At 39.7% G+C, this 18,266-nt stretch overlaps 3 protein-coding genes and 1 pseudogene across 7 annotated transcripts in view; 1 reads left to right on the forward strand and 3 right to left on the reverse strand.

Moving 5' to 3' along the window:
- Nucleotides 1-559: 559 nt before the first annotated feature.
- LOC109203572 (cystatin-B) lies at nucleotides 560-4,283 on the reverse strand. Of its 3 annotated transcripts, none has more exons than XM_019363148.2 (4): nucleotides 4,094-4,283; nucleotides 1,244-1,327; nucleotides 1,042-1,143; nucleotides 560-880 (listed from the first exon to the last, which is right to left on the reverse strand). In XM_019363148.2, exons 2-4 carry the CDS (start codon nucleotides 1,316-1,318, stop codon nucleotides 755-757), a joined length of 303 nt encoding a protein of 100 aa, XP_019218693.1. In that variant the 5' UTR covers nucleotides 1,319-1,327; nucleotides 4,094-4,283; the 3' UTR covers nucleotides 560-754. The 3 variants fall into 3 exon arrangements, with proteins under 3 accessions (XP_019218693.1, XP_019218692.1, XP_025765875.1); XM_019363147.2 differs by having other exon boundaries at nucleotides 1,244-1,330; nucleotides 4,094-4,282; XM_025910090.1 differs by lacking the exon at nucleotides 4,094-4,283 and having other exon boundaries at nucleotides 1,244-1,437.
- Nucleotides 4,284-7,524: 3,241 nt separating this feature from the next.
- LOC109203567 (trichohyalin-like) lies at nucleotides 7,525-10,596 on the reverse strand. Its single transcript, XM_019363122.2, has one exon. The coding sequence runs from the start codon at nucleotides 10,274-10,276 to the stop codon at nucleotides 7,604-7,606; it is 2,673 nt and encodes an 890-aa protein (XP_019218667.1). The 5' UTR covers nucleotides 10,277-10,596; the 3' UTR covers nucleotides 7,525-7,603.
- A 656-nt stretch (nucleotides 10,597-11,252) lies between these two features.
- Nucleotides 11,253-18,266, forward strand: part of LOC102082737 (extracellular matrix protein FRAS1) — a 473,764-nt gene continuing 466,750 nt past the window's right edge. Inside the window, exons 1-4 of one of the 3 annotated variants that reach the window (XM_025910089.1) lie at nucleotides 11,253-11,277; nucleotides 12,519-12,570; nucleotides 13,416-13,556; nucleotides 14,412-14,639. Coding sequence is in view for 1 of the 3 variants with exons in the window: in XM_025910088.1 (XP_025765873.1) it covers nucleotides 13,485-13,556; nucleotides 14,412-14,690 (351 nt within the window). In the remaining 2 variants the exon portion in view is untranslated. Of the gene's footprint in view, nucleotides 11,278-12,518; nucleotides 12,571-13,415; nucleotides 13,557-14,411; nucleotides 15,651-18,266 lie in introns of those variants that run through there. The other 2 variants (XM_025910088.1, XM_025910084.1) reach the window with 2 other exon arrangements.
- Nucleotides 16,475-17,514, reverse strand: LOC109203573 (cystatin-B-like; annotated as a pseudogene).

Consider the following 18,266-nt stretch of genomic DNA (forward strand, 5'->3'; position numbering starts at 1 on the left):
TGTATGTTTTGGATACTTACTAAAACAATATATGAAAGTAATGAGCAAATCTCATTAGAGTCTCATCAAATACAGAATAACATGTGTTGAACTTTCGGGACTCTGTTAGAGAGTCTTCCCACACACACACACACACACACACACACACACACACACACACACATTAAAAAAAAAAACAGTGCCACTGGACGAGAGTTAGCCTTACAGTTCCAACACTATTAGATGATAGCATGGAGAGGAGGGAAGGGTTGTAAATTAATACATTTACTCAAGTACTTTACTAAAAGTACAGGTTTATTCTACGTGCACATGATCTCATATTTGTATGCTTTGCCACTTTCTGTTTCTGTGTTACGATATTTTGAATGCAAATATTGTATTTTTTACTTCATTATGTTTTTTGTACACAATTAGTTACTTTTTAATTTTTAGAATAAATTGCACTATTATAGATAAACAGACAAATATGAAGATCATAAAAATCATCAGTAGCTGCAATAATGGTAAAAACATAAGTGAATAACTAGCAAGAAGTCAGCAATCACAATCATTTGTTTTTTTGTTACAGAATTCAACTTTAATGCTTTAAATGCCGAAGTCCAGTCAGTGATATACGTGTAGAAATAAACATTTAAATGTATTGATTATAACTTTTGAAGGAGCTTTATTGCAGTTTTTTCTTTCAGGATAATAAAACAGCACATGAGGCAGCAGCTTGGAGGCAGAGAGCAGCTGAAATACAAAGTGTGATTCATTAAAAAGGTTGGATGGGATCTTTGTCATGATGGTCTTCCACACCAGTAACTACGGCTTCTCCTCCATAACATGGAAGCTTCTTCCAGACCCGCAGATGAAGGTAGCTGGATCCTCCCACATGAACCTGCAGTCAAACCAGAGGAAACTTGTATTTGTTGAACACTGAAGATCTTCAATCTGTTCAACAGCTCATCTGGATCCCACAAGTAACTCAGTCCATAAACACTTTCTTTATTTTCTTCCATTAATAATCACAGTCATGTATGATGTCACACTTTTAATTACCTTGATGTCATAGTTGATTCCTTGCACCACTTGACTCTTGTACTGAACAGCTTTGAACACGGCATATGCTTCATTTCTTTTTTCCTCTACTTGACACTTAACCTGTGTATGGACAAAATAAAAGTAAAACAACGTAAAATGCAGAGCACAGAGTTGATGTGTCTGTTTAATAGGTGAGTCTGAATGTTATGAAGAAGCTCACCTCATCACAGATTGTCTGAATTTCCTCATCAGCGTCTTTCACCTTCGAGAATCCTCCACATTTTATGGCATCCATTGTGAAAGTCTGCTGAAATAAACAGAGGAGACAGTTTTCTGGTTTTATGTGTCTCAAACATACTGGTGCCAGTCCCAGTACATATACTGGGTAAGTGACCCGGAAACTTACTGGAAGGTGACTCTAACGCGTGATAGGAGGAGTAACATGTGAAACCACAGCCCCTAAATGTTTGCTTACACTGTCTTCTTGAAATATCTACTTGTGTAATTGTCTTAAATTATCTGTGTCTTTAAAACAGATAAACCTATGCTTTCATATGAACTTTTCAGACCACTAAAAAGGACGATAACTAAAAGGTGTTTCTCGTAGTTCTGTCAGTCTGTAGTCGTGATGAATGTCTTATAAAAATAATTTATGTGCCACAGCTGTGGCTGTCAAAAATTATCTTAAATAAATACCATGAACTTTGCAAATTCTTCTTTAAGCTGACTGTCCAGAGATAAGCTGTCAAACCTTAGATAGATCAATATGCCAGATCTGCAAGTTTTTTCAACTGAAGGGAAAAAAAGTATGTGACTGAGGAACCTTACAGTTTTGCAAAACACCCCAAAAACACGTTTTCAAGAAAATGATAAAAGGAATCTTGAGTCTATATAAACCTGTTTAGAGCAGATGATTTACTTTATTTTTAAGAAACATATAAACTTCATAGAAAAAGTAAAGAAACTTATATTTGAGCAATCATTTCTTTGCTGTCACACTTCTTCTTGGCAATAAATCTTATGCTATGGGAAAGTCTGTTCATTTTCCTTTAAATGGTGCCATGTTTGTAAGGAAAATGTATTCCTGTGTTGAGCAGCAGAGGTGAGTATGTGGATTATGCCCATAAAAAACTTGCCAGATCTTCTCTGCCAAAGCCAAATAGCTTATTCTGCTATTGACTCTGGTTTTGAGCTTCAGGTACCCCAGGTACTGACAATCCAGTGCCTGATTGGTGCCTACTTAGTATCTCCTGTGAGCATGGACCCTGGTGCAGCGATCATATTCTCCAAGCATGCTACATTTAACTGATGTGGATAGGGCCTGTGCCATAGGGCAACTTCAAACTTGACACCAGAGGAACATGACACCACAAGAAGACCGTTTCCACACACTGTCTGCATTTAGAAATCGTACACAGTCTGCTAAAGATTTGCAGTCAAAGTTTGCAGGATGATTTTACCAGTGGTGCTCTGCCCAGACGATGCATCAGGCCCATTAGCACTGACATCAGCGACATGTCCAGTAAGCATGAGCCTGAGGAGAAATGTTATGTTTAGCAATGAATGCAGACTCTGCCTTTAGCAGCTGGATTGTAGGATCAAAGTCTGGAAAAGACATAGACGCTGTGCTGATTGATGTATCGATAGGACAGCTTTTGCAGAGCTTGTCCCTATGATCAGTACCTGTGATCAGATGCCAGGGATTAGATACCCTGCTGGGATACACCCTGAGAGTGTACGCAAAGCAAAAGGAAGGAGGCCAAGGACTAGTGAGTGTCAGAACCACTGTGGAGGATGAGACAACAGACATCTATGAGTACATCAGGAAGGTGGCCACTAATGACTGCATGCTTAGTGAATAACTCTGGCAGCAGAAACCAGAAAAACAGAGAAAGAGGAGGATCAAGGAGAAGAACCATCATTTAAGGACAGGGCCCTGCACGGTCTGTATCACCAGCAGAACTTGCAAATCTGGCAGATGACATCCAGAAATCCCACCAGGATCTGGACAAAGCTGGACTGAAAGACAGCACAGAGGCACTAATCATGGCAGCACAGGGGAACGCTGTGAGCACAAGATCCATCGAGGCTGGGGTCTACCACACCAGGCAAGACCCCAGGTGCAGGCTGTGTAAAGATGCCCCTGAGAAACTCCAGGAACGGTTGGGTGCAAGATGCTAGCAGGCAGGAAACACCATAACCAAGTGGTCGGCATAATATACAAGAACATCTGTGCTGAGTATGGCCTGGAAGTTGTACGGTGGTCGAGAATGACGAGCTAAGGTCCTGTGAGACTTCCAGATACAGACGGACAAAATGGTGGTAGCTAACCAACCGGACATGGTGGGGGTAGAGAAGCAGAAGAAGAAGGCCGTAGTGATACACGTAGCGATACCAAACGACAGCAACATCAGGAAGAAGGAACACCAGAAGCTTGAGAAGTACCAAGTGCTCAGAGAAGAGCTCGAGAAGATGTGGAGGGTGAAGGTAACATTGGTTGCAGTGGTAATCGGAGCACTAGGTGCAGTGACTCCCAAGCTAGGCGAGTGGCTCCAGCAGATCCCTGGAACAACATCCGAGTTCTCTGTCCTGATGAGCACAGTCCTGGGAACAGCTAAGATACTGCGCAGGACCCTCAAGATCCCAGGCCTCTGGTGGAGGACCCAAGCTTGAAGGATAGACCGCCCGCAGGGGCGACAGGGGAATTTAAAAAAGTTAATAGATTATATAGTTTCTATAATTTATATGTTCATTTATATAATCTACACACACACACAGTTACTTTAGCCTTCCCCACTGCTCTGCCACCAACTTACCGTAAGGTTGACAGCTGCAACTATTCTGGTGCACACAGCACTATGGTGCTAATTACATTATACACACGCAGCATTGAGGCCGTCCAAAGAGCAGCGACTTTATCCAAAATGCTGTACATGTCACAATGCTTTCACATTTATAAGATAACCGCAAAACACTGATTAAAGAAATACAAGATGCAGTTGCGTTCATAATCAACATCACCAGAACTCTTACCATCAATAACACACACTGCAGTAATCAATATACTTACAGGTATCTGAACACACACTGGCAGTCCTGGACTTTCCTCACCACCAGCCTATATCTGCCATTTCCCACTTCAGTGTGCAGCTCTCTTATTCCAGCCACGGGGTGCCCAGCATTCCCAGGCTTGCACTCTTAATGACTGACGGAGTGGAGCCGTCACGGTGCACGCACTCAGAGCATGACTCATGACAGAAACATACAATATCCAGTAAGTAAGATCAGTTAAATTTATAGTGTCATTTACTGCTTATATCATTAAGGGAAATTTATTTATTTTTGTTTTTGTTTTTTTGTTTTCAAAAATGTAATTAAAAACATAAATACCACCCTTATGGGTATACAGTAAGCTTGAAGATCAGACGACAGCAAGTTAAGTCTAAAGTCAACTCTTTTAGTCTGACACAGTACTTCTTTCTTATCTTTCCTTAGTTTGTCATTCAAATGATGAAGTGTTTCTGGTCTATAGGATAAACATAATACACGTCAAATAAAAGTCAAATATTTAAAGTCTATCATCAAATGTTTATGTGCTACAGTTCATCTTGACTATTGTATAATATTATTTATTCACTTTTTAAAACATTTATGGGCCTGACGATTTTGCTTTAGCTCTAGCTCATGTGAGAAAGAAACTTTTCACAGAACTCTGTGCTGTCCTATGAAAAACCAAGTACAACACCTGACTCGATACTTTGTCGAACAAAACAAACCACAAAATTCACATTGATGTAATTAACAAAGACAAGCGTCAGTAACAAGATAAAAGAAACACTGATTAATGGTCAAATTTGCTAATAAAATAATGCTGACAACCTACTGACCACCTTTCATGTGTACTTTCAGTTATCTCCTAAAAGCTGGAAAAGTTGATTTCAATCAATAAGAGACCATCTGACTGAACTGTGCTTTATTTTAGGTCCCCTTCAGATATGCGTTCAAAAAGGATAACATGCTAAATGAAATATAACTCTCCAAATAATGCCATAATTGACTCTTACACACAGGATGTGGGGAAGAAAAGTATTTAAACTTCAGTCTCACATGGTTATTGCTACAAGATTGTAAAATATGATTTAGTGAGTTTGAAAACACATAACATTGTGTGCTAAAATCCTTCAATTCAGAGCCTGGAGACATGCTCACAGCATTTCTCTCTCATATCTTTTGCAGCTCTCTTTTTTTAGCCTTTTATTTTCTCACCTTTTTCACTTTTCTGGTTATTGCACCCTCTCAGATGTGACTACAGGGAAGCTCTCTGTCCATATCTCTTCCTGCCGTACTGCCCTCTGATGACTTCTTTGCGTTCTCTCAATCTTTTCTATCCTTTCTTCACATCTTTCAACCTATATCACTTTTTCACACCTCCTGATATAAAACTCCAGTGTTGTTCTTATTCTACATAAATCTCAGCTTTTTTCAGCTCCTCTGCTATAGTCCATCCTTTCTCCCTTTTACCAGGATAAGAATCTGATTTTTAATACTTTGATTTAATTTGGGATGAATTGTTCTCCCAAACGCTGCCAAAAGCCAGGTTTTACTGATAAATCTTTGTTTGATGGGGGACTTTAAATGTATTCTTCTCTCTGCTCCTTTTCTTTTTACACTGACCTTATTTATTTTATCCTGCAGTCAAGTCAGGCGTGCATGCTGTTTGTGAGGCAAAGCAGAGGGAAGGGCGGGATTACAAATGCACAAGGGGCTGATTAGACAATGAGACACAGGAGAGCGCAAAAGTAAAGATGAAAGCCAAACCAAACCAAACTTTTTCCACCACTTGGTGAGTAGTTGGCATCCTACATGCAAACTGCAGGTGACCATGGCAATCTGATTGCAACCAAAGCAATCACAATCAGTGTTGGTCAAGTTACTTGAAAAAAGTAATCAGTAACTAATTACTGATTACCCCCCCCCCAAAGTAATCCTGTTGCTTTACTGAAATTTGTTTAACATTTGAACCTATTTTCTGCACATTCCAGCACATAAAATAAAATAGTTTTTTGTGTTTACACTCACTCTTTCAAATAAATGCATGTAAAACACAGGAGAAAATAAATCAAATCAAAGACTCAGCGGTCCTGTTGCTCTATTTCCCCCTGCTTAGCAGGAGTGGGGCAGGCGGAGGTTTGCCCTGATGCAGGTGTGCCGCATGTCAGTGGAAGAATCTTGGAGTTTCTCTGTGAATTTCGCATTCCCATGGCAGCGTGCTCGGTGCTTGCTTTGAAGTTAAGGGGTTTTTATCGCTGTAAAAAGACGTTTTCTTCCCACGCAGTGAACATCAGACGCTAATGTTTTGTCACTTTTTACGGAATCAAACTCAAAGTAAGGTCAGTACTTCCAAGCTTTAAACGCTGCACGGTCATACTCTCTCCCGCACTCGTTATATTATCTATTTTTGATCTGCACACAGCTGTTGCCACGAATGCCGCACTCGCTTACGTCATTGTCATGAGACACTCGCGCAAACGAAATCACATCAAATTAGTAACGCAGTACCGCAGCATGCTTACAGGAAAGTAACAGTAATCTAATTACCTTTTTTGCAATAGTAATCCCTTACTTTACTCGTTACTTGAAAAAAGTAATCAAATTATGCATTATCGCCCATCTCTGGTCTACATACAGAAAGTGTCATATAAAGATTAAAGGTATCATGCCACATTTGACCTCTGACCTCTTGTTCATGGTTAATAAATTAAGAGTCAAAGTGAAAGACAAATATGAAACTTTGTTACTTACTACAGTTGTTTGGAATAGATAGGAATATATGGAATTATAGATTTTTATTTCAAGACAGGACTCACATGTTTTCATTTCTAGTCTTTAAAACCTCTCTACCCATCTAGTATTAATTCCTTCTGGGATACAAGTATGTATATTATGCAGACACACAAACACACATGCAGCTATTACCCACTTCTTGTTTTTATACCTAAGATGAATTATTGTTGAATGAAGACATTTTTCAAACACATGTAATTGCCAATTGTGTTTATTGGGTAAAAAAAAAGGTAGAAGGGGGAAAAGAGGTAAAAAGAGGAATAAAAAGAAGGAAAGAGAGAGAAGAGAGAAAACCCCAACAATCCCTCTGAGCAAGCACCAGGCGACAGTGGATAGGAAAAACTCCTTTTAAAGTGAAAGACACTTAAAGGAGAAACCTATGGCAGAACCAGGCTCAGGAGGGGCAGTCAACTGCCGGGACTGGTCGGGGGGTGAGGGTGAAAAAAGAAAAAGGAGGGAGGGGAAGGGGAAGGGGGAAAGGGGGGGATAGAAAGAAGGAAAGAGAGAGAAGAGAAAACCCCAACAATCCCCTCTGAGCAAGCACCAGGCGACAGTGGATAGGAAAAACTCCTTTTAAAGTGAAAGACACTTAAAGGAGAAACCTATGGCAGAACCAGGCTCAGGAGGGGCAGTCAACTGCCGGGACTGGTCGGGGGTGAGGGTGAAAAAAGAAAAAGGAGGGAGGGGAAGGGGAAGGGGGAAAATTAAGCTGGAATAGAGGCGGAGGAAGACATGGTTACATCAGGTGAGAAGCAGCAGTGTCCCTTCTCCAGAACCAGTGGAAACGTTTTTTCTTCTTTTTTAGACAATGTTCCACGAGCACTTTTTTCTCAAGGATGAGGGTTTTCAGCTCATCCATTGTTTCTGTGTTTTCTTTCTCAAGTTTGCTGCATCTTTTCACCATGTCTTCTAATTGTTCTTGTTTTTCTTTAAGCTTGTCTTGCAGTTCTTTAACTGTTGCCTCCTCTATTCGCTTTGCCTTGTGCATATCTGTGTGCATGTCTTCCAGCTGCTGGTTTCTCTTCTGGATTTCTTGAAGTCTACACTGCAGGTCTTTATGTGTTTTCTGTTGTTCTTGCTTTTGCGCCTGGATTTCAGTGTTTTTGGACTTCAAGGTCTTAGAAAGTTCTTCAAGTTCGGTATTTTTTCTCAGCATTTCATTGATGCTACTCTGCATCGCTGAGCATTGTTTTTCCATTTTTTTCTTTTCTCCTTCCAGTACAGATGTTTTGTACCTCGTTTCGTCATACAATTCTTGGAGTGTTAGATTTTTCTTCAGGAGAATAAAATTTTCTTCTTCCTGTTGTATTTTCTGTTGGTCTTTTTCTTGAAGCAGCTCTGTATTTTTGAGCAGTGTTTCCTCAAGAGTTATTTGGAGCATTTTGCATTTTTCCTCCAAGACTTCTAACTTGCGGTCCGTTTCTTTCTCGAGCATTTCTTGTTGCTCTCTCTCTTCAATGAACTCCTTATTTCTGTGCACTTTTTTATCGAGCTTGATTTGGAGCAGTCTGTGTTTTTCCTCCATCTCGTCAAGCTTGGAGTCCATTTCCTTCTGCTTCATTTCCATTTGCTTCTTGTCTTGAAGCAACTGTCGATTTTTGTGCAGAGTTTTATCATGTTTCACCTGCAGAGCTTTGCATTTTTCCTCCATGGCTTGGAGTTTGCTCTGCAGGTCTCTCTGCTCTTCGGGCTCTTGTTTCTTGTCTTGGAGAATCTCTTTATTTCTCTCCAGAGCTTCATCAAGCATAACTTGCAAGCCTTCATTTTGTTTCTCGATGTTCCTCAGCTTGCACTCCATTTCTTGCTGATGTATTTTCTGTTGGTCTTTGTCGTGAAGCAACTCTTTATTTCTTTCCAGAGCTTCATCAAGCATTACTTGCAAGCCTCTATTTTGTTTCTCGATGTGCCTCAGCTTGCAATCCATTTCTTGCTGATGTATTTTCCATTGGTCTTTCTCGTAAAGGAACTTTTTATTCCTTTCCAGAGCTTCATAAAGCATTACTTGCAAGCCTCTATTTTGTTTCTCGATGTTCCTCAGCCTGCAATCCATTTCTTCCTTTTGTATTTTTTGTTGGTCATTCTCGTGAAGCATCTCTGTATTTTTGAGCAGTGTTTCCTCAAGAGTTACTTGCAGCATTTTCAGTTTTTCTTCCAAGACTTCAAACTTGGAGTCCGTTTCTTTCTCGAGGATTTCTTGTTGCTCTCTCTCTTCAATGAACTCTTTATTTCTGTGCACTGTTTTCTCAAGCTTGATTTGGAGCAGTCTGTGTTTTTCCTCCATCTCGTCAAGCTTGGAGTCCATTTCCTTCTGCTTCATTTCCATTTGCTTCTTGTCTTGAAGCAACTGTTGATTTTTGTGCAGAGTTTTATCATGTTTCACCTGCAGAGCTTTGCATTTTTCCTCCATGGCTTGGAGTTTGCTCTGCAGGTCTCTCTGCTCTTCGGGCTCTTGTTTCTTGTCTTGGAGAATCTCTTTATTTCTCTCCAGAGCTTCATCAAGCATAACTTGCAAGCCTTCATTTTGTTTCTCGATGTTCCTCAGCTTGCAATCCATTTCTTCCTTTTGTATTTTTTGTTGGTCATTCTCGTGAAGCATCTCTGTATTTTTGAGCAGTGTTTCCTCAAGAGTTATTTGCAGCATTTTCAGTTTTTCTTCCAAGACTTCAAACTTGGAGTCCGTTTCTTTCTCGAGGATTTCTTGTTGCTCTCTCTCTTCAATGAACTCTTTATTTCTGTGCACTGTTTTCTCAAGCTTGATTTGGAGCAGTCTGTGTTTTTCCTCCATCTCGTCATGCTTGGAGTCCATTTCCTTCTGTTTCATTTCCATTTGCTTCTTGTCTTGAAGCAACTGTTGATTTTTGTGCAGAGTTTTGTCATGCTTTACCTGCAGCGCTTTGTATTTTTCCTCCATGGCTTGGAGTTTGCGCTGCATGTCTCTCTGCTCGGCCTGTTGTTTCTCTTCTTGGTGGATTTCTCTAAGTTTCTCCAGAGCTTCATCAAGCTCTTCTTGGAGCTCCTGATTCTTCCTGACCATGGATTCCTGTTTTATGCTCTCTTTTTTCTCCTTTTGGAGCAGATCTTTAATTTTTTCCAGAGCTTCATCCATCTTTTCTTGGAGCACCTGATTCTTCTTATCTTGGAGAGCCCATTGTTTCTCCTCAATACCTTCTTTTTCTTGAAGCTGGTAGGATAATTTTTCTAATTCAGCGCTCTTTCTCTCATTTTCTTCCGTCAGGATCTTAATCTTCTCTCTGTTCATGAGATTTTCATTCTGCATTTCTTCCAATCGCTGTTCCTCTAATTCTACCTGTTCATCCCAAGGTAGAGAGCTCATATAAGGGTCTAGGGACTCATACCATGGAATAGAGCTGGGGTCAGCTTCTTGTCTTTCTTGCTTTTTCGGAGACATGTTGGAGTCTGTATACCGTGACTACGAAAAGGATCCAAAGGTTTCGAAATGCTTTACTGGTGAACGTTTGAACGCTGCTGACATAAGTGCTGCAAGTAACGGACTAAAAGTTGTACATCCTCACCCCTATTTAAGGATTTTGAGGATCAAAGCTTCAAAGGATCAAAGCTTTAGAAGCCCGTGACATCAGAATTCCATAAGCCATGAGGTTGTCACATGACATTTTTGAATGAGGTCATATTTTTGTATGAATTTTTTTAAATAACATCAACATTCCGTAAGCCAGTGAGGTTCTTACATGACTTTTGAATGAGGATACATTTTTTGCTTGGAAAATTACCAATAAAGTTTCAATCCCTGTTACTTTTGTAAAAAAAAAAAAAAGAAAGAAAGAAAAAAGTGAGTAAAGAAAGTAAGTAAAAGTACAGTTTTATTTATATAGCATCTTTCAAGACAAATTCATTTTGTTTGAGTTGTATTGGTAACTCGTTGAAGTGTTACTGGGTATCATAACCAGTTTGCACATACAGTGAGTGAAAGCATTGGGTGGACTGAATGAGGCTAAATTAAATCGATAGAACTGAGTGGAGTTCTATCGATTGTATTGATCAGACAGTTAGAACAACAACTAAAGGAAACTTTGATTAATCTCAAAGGAACTAATATAGGTTAACTGGTAGCTGATACAAATCAGGATTTAAAACCATTTTTGGTTTGTGTTAGATTTATATTGTTGATTGTCATTTATGCTTAGAAATATCTACTTATATATGCTTAGTTGTAGATTGATAGAGGTTTGATCCTTAATAGTCTGCAAACTTTGTGTGCATTCCAGAGTGTTCTGGCATGCACACACAACTTAAGGTCAGGAGAGAGGTTATATCTACTCTTACTGATTTATGGTATAGGAGGACACCTACTCTGTATCTGGTTAAGTATAAGAGCCTTTTGTTTAGCTGGACCGTTAGACTCCTGGCACCAGCGTTGGGGAGTCTTCACAGGTACACACACACACACACACACACTTACACAACGCACAGGCAAGGTAATCTTTGTGTGTATGTATACGTCATATGTTAATGACCCTATGCATATTCATGTAACCTCAATTAAAGAGCAGTGTACGGGGGAGTGGACGAGAGCAACTGGGGTCAAGCGAAGGAAGGGCACTTGTCCGGTTCTCTCCCGTGCACTGAAACAAAGAACGTTGCCTACTTGTGTCTTGCTTGCTGTGTAATTACATTGTCTTCAACGTTCCAGCGAATAGGTTTATGCTATGAACCTATCAGTTTGTTTGTTTTTCTGTTTGACTCCTTGTTTTGTTTAATATTGCAATTTATATGATAGTATTATGGGTTTGTTAAACTTTTCAATGTGCAAATGTTGGAAAATGAAATATCACAGCTGGAAATCAATGAAAGTGGAAATTCAGAAGAAGTACCATCTCCACCCTAAATGACCATAGCCCCTCCACCCTTATTTGTTTATTACATTATATAACTGCCCTTGTATACAGACCCACAATGTTTCTCTTTCAATATTTCTTACACATACACCATGTATATAGTTTCACTCACATATATGTATGCATATACATTGCTTTTTATTTTATTTTATTTATTTATTTTTCCCCCCTTGTTGTATATTGGTTTCTCTTCTTCTTACTTTTGCACCTTTGTGGTCAAGCTACCCAATTTCGCCGTGCAAGAAACTGCACAATGACAATAAAAAGCTCTAAGTCTAAGTCTTTTCCTCATTAATGCACATCATAGATAACTATGTAATGTGTCTGTTGCACACTTTGTATGTCAGGAATAACCATAAATGTGTTGTCTTACAAACGGCTGTATCAGGTCTTTACATCCACAATAAGCGTGGATAACAGAACTCCTGGAAAGCAAAATAAAAAAAAAAAATCTGGTTCTTGTTTTTAAGACAGTCACCTTTAGTTTCACGCTGAGTGATGCTGGATTGTTGCAGACAAACCTGATTATGTTTCCCACTGGGTTTTAATCTTCAGAGGCAACACAGAGTAAAGAGAAGCATTGTTATTTCAGTTTAACTTTAGTCTCAGTTTAGTTTTATCCCCTTGTAAATTTGATAAGAGCCAAATTGAGGAAACAAACTCAGTGTGTGGCCAGAAAATGCCATGGTGTCTTACAAACACATGTCACAGCAAAATATGAAGGATAAGACAACACATGTATAACGGAAAGAGACGCAGAAGAATTCATCTCTTTAGGCACTAGGATCAGCACCTTCACGCAGGCTGACCTGGCATCACGCAGCATCCAGTACGTCCACACCAGTGAAGAAGAGAAGCATGCCGACCAGTTCTCCTTCACCGTGTCCGACGGGACAAATGAGGTGAATGGCAGAAGATTTTTACGATACCTGGTAGCTTAACATGTTTTAAAATTCATTCATGAAGGAGGTCTAGATGCAGATATCTACTGACTACAACAGAAGCTCTGAAATATTATTTGTTCTTCCTAAAGACTAATTGGGTTTTAAAAATAACTTTGTTCCCATTTTGGCCAAGAAATAAGTCAACAGTCCTTGTGTGTCCAAAGAGGGACCTTTAATCCCAAGTGCAGGGAACAACCTTAAATGGTGCAGAAAACAAGCTGTTAACAGGAATTAAGAAAGAAAAGTTTTCTGATCACTTAAACGCTTAGCTTAAATAAAATAAAAAAAACCTTAACTATGTCATTAAATTGAAAGATATTAAAGAAATGTGAAAACTAACAAACTCTACAGCTTTTATAACAGCGGGAAAGTAGCAGCTTCCTGTCCCGGTCTCCTCATGCATAAATCTGCCTTGCTAATTCAAACTAATGAGGATCACAAGGACTCGAGTAAACATGTGAAAAAGGTCATTTGACCTTCACTGGTCAAATGACCTTCACCTGGCTGACTGCAATGTGTGGAAGCTTTGTGGCCACTGTGGTGCTTGGTGAAGCTGTGTAGCCCTTTGGGGTTAAACTTTTTCATCACGATGAGACTTTTCTATTTGCTGAATTGTTGAGAAAGTTCTCAGTGAAAAGCAGGAAATTGATGGCAGGATGTAGTTTTGGTTACACATATGTGTATCGCTCATAGGTTGTTTCATCATCTTATTATTGTTCTTTGTCTTCAGGTTGCTCAGACTTTCTACATCACTATCAAGCCTGTGGACGACTCCCTGCCTCTTCTTCAGGTCCCTGGCATGAGGGTGCAGGAGGGTGTGAGGAAGACCATCACTGAGTTTGAGCTGAAAGCCACCGATGCAGACACAGAGGTAAAACACTGGCTACATACGTTTTCTGCAAATCTTTCACAGCTTTAATTACAGTATATGCGTGACATCATGACAAGAATCAGGTGTCACCTTCTGTGGCGGGAACTACAACAGAGACGCTTTGAGCACTTCAGAAGGTCTTAAAGTAAAACGAAACAAAAAACTTTTCAAATGTGTAACTGAGGTCAAAATACAGCATTGAAGGACTGATTTCTTCAGCATGCACACTCATACTTCTTTAATTAAGGCGAAACTAAAGCAAATGTTGGATGTTATCCATCCTCTGCTGCATATATTGTAGAGTTAATAATATGTATGAAGTAATTTAAATGAGCTTATTTGCCTTTTTCCTTCTTTAGGCATCAAATTCTCTTTATGAGCTGCACAGTATAAACAGATCATATCTTTGAAGCTTGGTATGATTTGTGAACTAATTGGCATCATGTTTGGAATCATCCCAAAGCAGTACAGATACCAGTTTAGAAAAGAGCTGGACCTCTGAATGTTTATTTTGAGATCATTACCTAAGCTGGCTAAACTAAGCAGCCGGTTTAAGGGATAATCCAACACTGTTAATCCCATAAATCTGTAATTCTCAGTAAAAACTTGAAGATTTATTTTCTACTGCCTTATTGTAGAATTTTAGAGAGTAACACCCAAAAGTGATGTTAAGGTTCGCCACTATAGATATTTTGAAGCTGATTCCTGAATTTGAGTTCTCACTATTTTGCTGGTTGTGCAGAACCAACACTGCTTCTTTATGTAGCTTCATCCTAGGGAGACATTGCAGGCGATATCATTGAGCCGTCCTTCCTTTCCCTGCATTTTCCCTCCTATTACACCACCTTCCTCCAGGCGGAGTCCATCGTCTTCAGCGTCATCCAGGCTCCTCGACACGGCACCATCAAGCGCACCATCAGCGGCCAACACTACCGACAGATAAGCAGCTTCACCATGGACAACATCGACCAGAACCGCATCAGCTACAACCACGACGGCTCCAACTCGCTCAAATACCGCTTCACCTTCACCGTGATTGACAGCACCAACCTGCTCTTCATGGTGGAGGACAACGGAAAAGAGGTGTGTGTGTCTGTGTCTGTGTGTGTGGACAGTTTTATTACAGTGGGATGATTGAAATGACAGAGTGAGGGCATGTCTGCGAGAGTGTGCGTGCTCTGACCTTTTGTGAATTTGTGGGTGTATTCATGTGCTTCTGTCTTTGTGAGGACAGAAACTGGGCGCTTTTGCAAAGGGCGGGCACCTCCGGAAACAGAGAGTGAAAATATTTTTGCAAAGGACATGTTTGGAAGGACAGGATATTTCTGTAGCGAAGTTTTGCCTTTTCCCGTCCTCCTGTAAGCTTTGATGTTTTTGCTTTTCCTGCTTCAAATATTCATAAAAAATTAGGATAATTTTCCTTTTTTGTGTCATAGTGAATACTAATAAACCATATACTACATGTGCATTTTAAAAACTCACATCAATTGGCTGATGGTGTATGATATTAAAAGGAAATGAAGGCTACTTTTTGATAAGGTGTGCAGCAAATGCTTATCTTATCAGCTTAGTGTGGGATCACCACAGTCATGGTTGGGATATACTGTGTACAGCAAATATATCCCAACTATATCCCAACAAATCAAACAAAGCCACTTTAATGTGTCGCATGCTCAATTTGAAGCTTGTAAACATCATTTTCTTAATGATAATACATTCCCAGTAACTGAAATAACCCTTAGCCTGAGAGACGGAGGCAATATGTATAAATAAAACAGATGAGATTTCTAGTACAAACTGTAAACATCATCCCGACTGTGAGCATTTGCTTCCATATTCTGCCAAATTCTTGTACTCAATCTAAAAATATGATTGAGATATTACTATTCTGGATATTAATGCATAATTTAGTACTGTTTTCATCTCTGTGGTGTTTATGCTGAGCTTCCTGAAGGTCATTTGGCCAATTTTGAAGCAGTGGGGCTCTCATCTAAGAGTTTCCTTTCCACAACCTTCTGTGGAAGGTGTAAATGAGCAGAAACCCAGAGCCAATAATAACTTTCACTTTCATTTCCAGGATATTTTATTTCTCCAAGTACTGTGAATTGGCCCAAGGCTGCAAATTATGGAAGTGATACTATCCAAAAAATGCAAAAGATTTTTACTACTAAGATTCAATCAGTCTTTTTTGGGTGTCCCCCTCCTCACAGTAAAATTGTGTGCAAGCATAAATATCAGCACTAATTGTCTTTAAAGACCATCGTGTGACTTTGGTTCTCCTGCTGATTTAACAAGCTGCAGCAGTGCTTTGTGACATTTTTGGCATATTTAAAACATTATTTTTAACCCATTTTTAACCCGTGTGGTTATTTTTGACTGACTCCTATCAGACCTGATCTGAGTCAGTTCACTTCCTACTAATGGTATTTTATTAAAATTGGGTCTGAATGGGTAAAATAATTATGTTCATCTCCTTTTGAGCCAGCGTTGAGCTCAACTTTAGGGTGAGGTTCTAAGACATCCAGCGGGATCTCGCCTGGATATTTTCCCTTTGGAGATTATCAGTGCACACCTAACTCAAAGGCAATTATGAGCAAGACCCAGAAACCACTGGAGAGCTTATACTTTATGTCTCATCCGGCCTGAGATCTCCTTGGGATCTTCGTAGCCGATATCAATTTGGGTGTGGGTACGTGCTTCATCAGGAGAACGTCCAGGAAACCATGGACAACTTCAAGTTCCTGGTCAAAGACAGCAAACCAAATGTGATCAGTGACAAAGTCTTCCACGTCCAGTGGTCCCTCCTCAGCTTTGAGCACATTTCACAAAATTAGAAACCACAACAGAAAAAAAATAATCAGCTTCAATTATTTACCCACCTCGTATTTAACTGATCAATTTTGCCTTCTATTATCTGCAGTATGTTATTATATGTAAACAAGCAAAGCTTTCCCCTCATGAAGAGGCAGGTTATTAATGGATTACAATGAGAGTACAGGCTGTAGGCACTGATGTTTGGCTGGTTCATCTTCCCATTAGAAGTACTCAATACTGTCATATTGAGTCTTGGGTGCTGCAGATCAGTCAGCTCGAGCGTTCCTCCATCACACAGGAGTTTTTCATAAACACTGAGGTGGACATGTTCTTCATCTCCAACATAGAGCTGCAAGGAAGTACAAGAAAAGTTAAAGGAGATCCTTAAAGGAGATCCTTGTGCACATAGAAGTACTGCTGATCATTTTAACACAGCTGTGGTAAGTCACACTAGCCAAACGACATGCTAACATGTGGAAATGGAGAATCTACACCTTCATATACATACGTAGAGTGCCTGATGGCTCTAATGTTCACAAACAGAACATTTGTTGAGCTCTGTTCATGGCTGAGACAGTATGAAATGCACATGAATTTTCATTTTATTTTGCAGGTTTCTCTCAAATTTTGCAGTGATAAGTAACACTTCAGGCTAGAAAGTCAAAAAGTTTTGTATGAGCCTCTGCTTAAATATAAAACCACATAAGCCCAGAGTGTAGAAGTAGTAGCTGAAAAAAAAATCCAGTGATCATTGCTTTAGTTTCCCCTGAGAGATCAGATTATCTACCATCAATACTCTTATTGATGATATGTTTTTCTATTGAAGAGCTTTTTAATGTTGCCACTGAGCTCACTGTTTGCATTACAAACATTACCTTAATGAAGTAGTTGGTCCCAGCTACGAGCTGTGTTTTGTAGCTCTGTGCAATGAAAACCTCGAAGTTTCTCTCGGCCCTCTGCTCTGCAAGAGGCTTCATCTAAATAAAAATGACAATAACACCAACATGAAGCACAGGCCCCATGTGTGCATAAAGTTGTGAGTGTAAAATCTTTCTCTTCTACTCACTGCATCACAGATCTTCTGAGCTTCTTCATCAGCCTCCTTTTCCTCGGTCAGCCCTCTGCACATCGGCATTTTGACACGTTTTTTGGTGGTGAAAAACAAGCAAATAGTGAATAAGCACACACAGAGCCTGTTTTTATGGGGCTTTGGTGAGTCAGCGAGTCATGGGGTGATTGGAGGGGCGGTATTTGTAAAAGGTCATGTAAAAAAACACACACAGAGAGAGAAAGACAGAGACAGGGAGTCTGATTTTGTGTTTATAGGATACATCTCTTAAATATCTCTTAAATACACAAATTTTTAGGCAATTCCCTTTTTCCTGCATGCTCTCGAGTCTGCTGGGAAGTGAAAATACAGGGTGTGAGCTGTGATTGCAATGTTTGGAGAGGATCACCCATGAAGCTCGGCCTAAAAACCTGCTTTCAGCTCTTCCTTTCCGGTTATCGTACGTCTGACACCTGAACCTCAGCAAACCACAGTTCCCAAAAGTAAGAGTGGATACTGCTCTCTGTGGTTCAGACATTATTTTTATTTCTATTATTTGTTGTTTAAGGCTGTAGAATTAGATTTTACCCAGTTACCTAGGTGTTGTTTTTTTTTTAACCAGGGGGTCTCTTTGCCTCACATACTTTCAAGAAAATTTTAGAGGGCCTTCAGCCTGAATAGTACTCTTTTAAAGTTCAGATTTAGAGCTGGAAATGTTAGATGCAAATGTAACACTTCTGGAGTCGTTACAGTACACTAGGACCAGTGAGGTTTGATGAGTGTAGCGTGTAATAAAGACCCCAGACCAGAAAATAAGTTTGAATTGCCGGCTTATTATTTTGTAAAAA

Source organism: Oreochromis niloticus, linkage group LG9 (assembly GCF_001858045.2).
Source record: "Oreochromis niloticus isolate F11D_XX linkage group LG9, O_niloticus_UMD_NMBU, whole genome shotgun sequence".
NCBI lineage: Eukaryota > Metazoa > Chordata > Actinopteri > Cichliformes > Cichlidae > Oreochromis > Oreochromis niloticus.

Excerpts from the sequence above, each read along its gene's own strand:
- LOC109203572 (XM_019363148.2), bottom strand. The coding sequence starts at position 1,318 with ATGGATGCCATAAAATGTGGAGGATTCTCGAAGGTGAAAGACGCTGAT. Across the intron at positions 1,144-1,243 it reads TTCAGACAATCTGTGATGAG|GTTAAGTGTCAAGTAGAGGA; the intron begins GTGAGCTTCTTC and ends GTCCATACACAG. Across the intron at positions 881-1,041 it reads GAATCAACTATGACATCAAG|GTTCATGTGGGAGGATCCAG; the intron begins GTAATTAAAAGT and ends GTTTGACTGCAG.
- LOC109203567 (XM_019363122.2), bottom strand. The coding sequence starts at position 10,276 with ATGTCTCCGAAAAAGCAAGAAAGACAAGAAGCTGACCCCAGCTCTATT.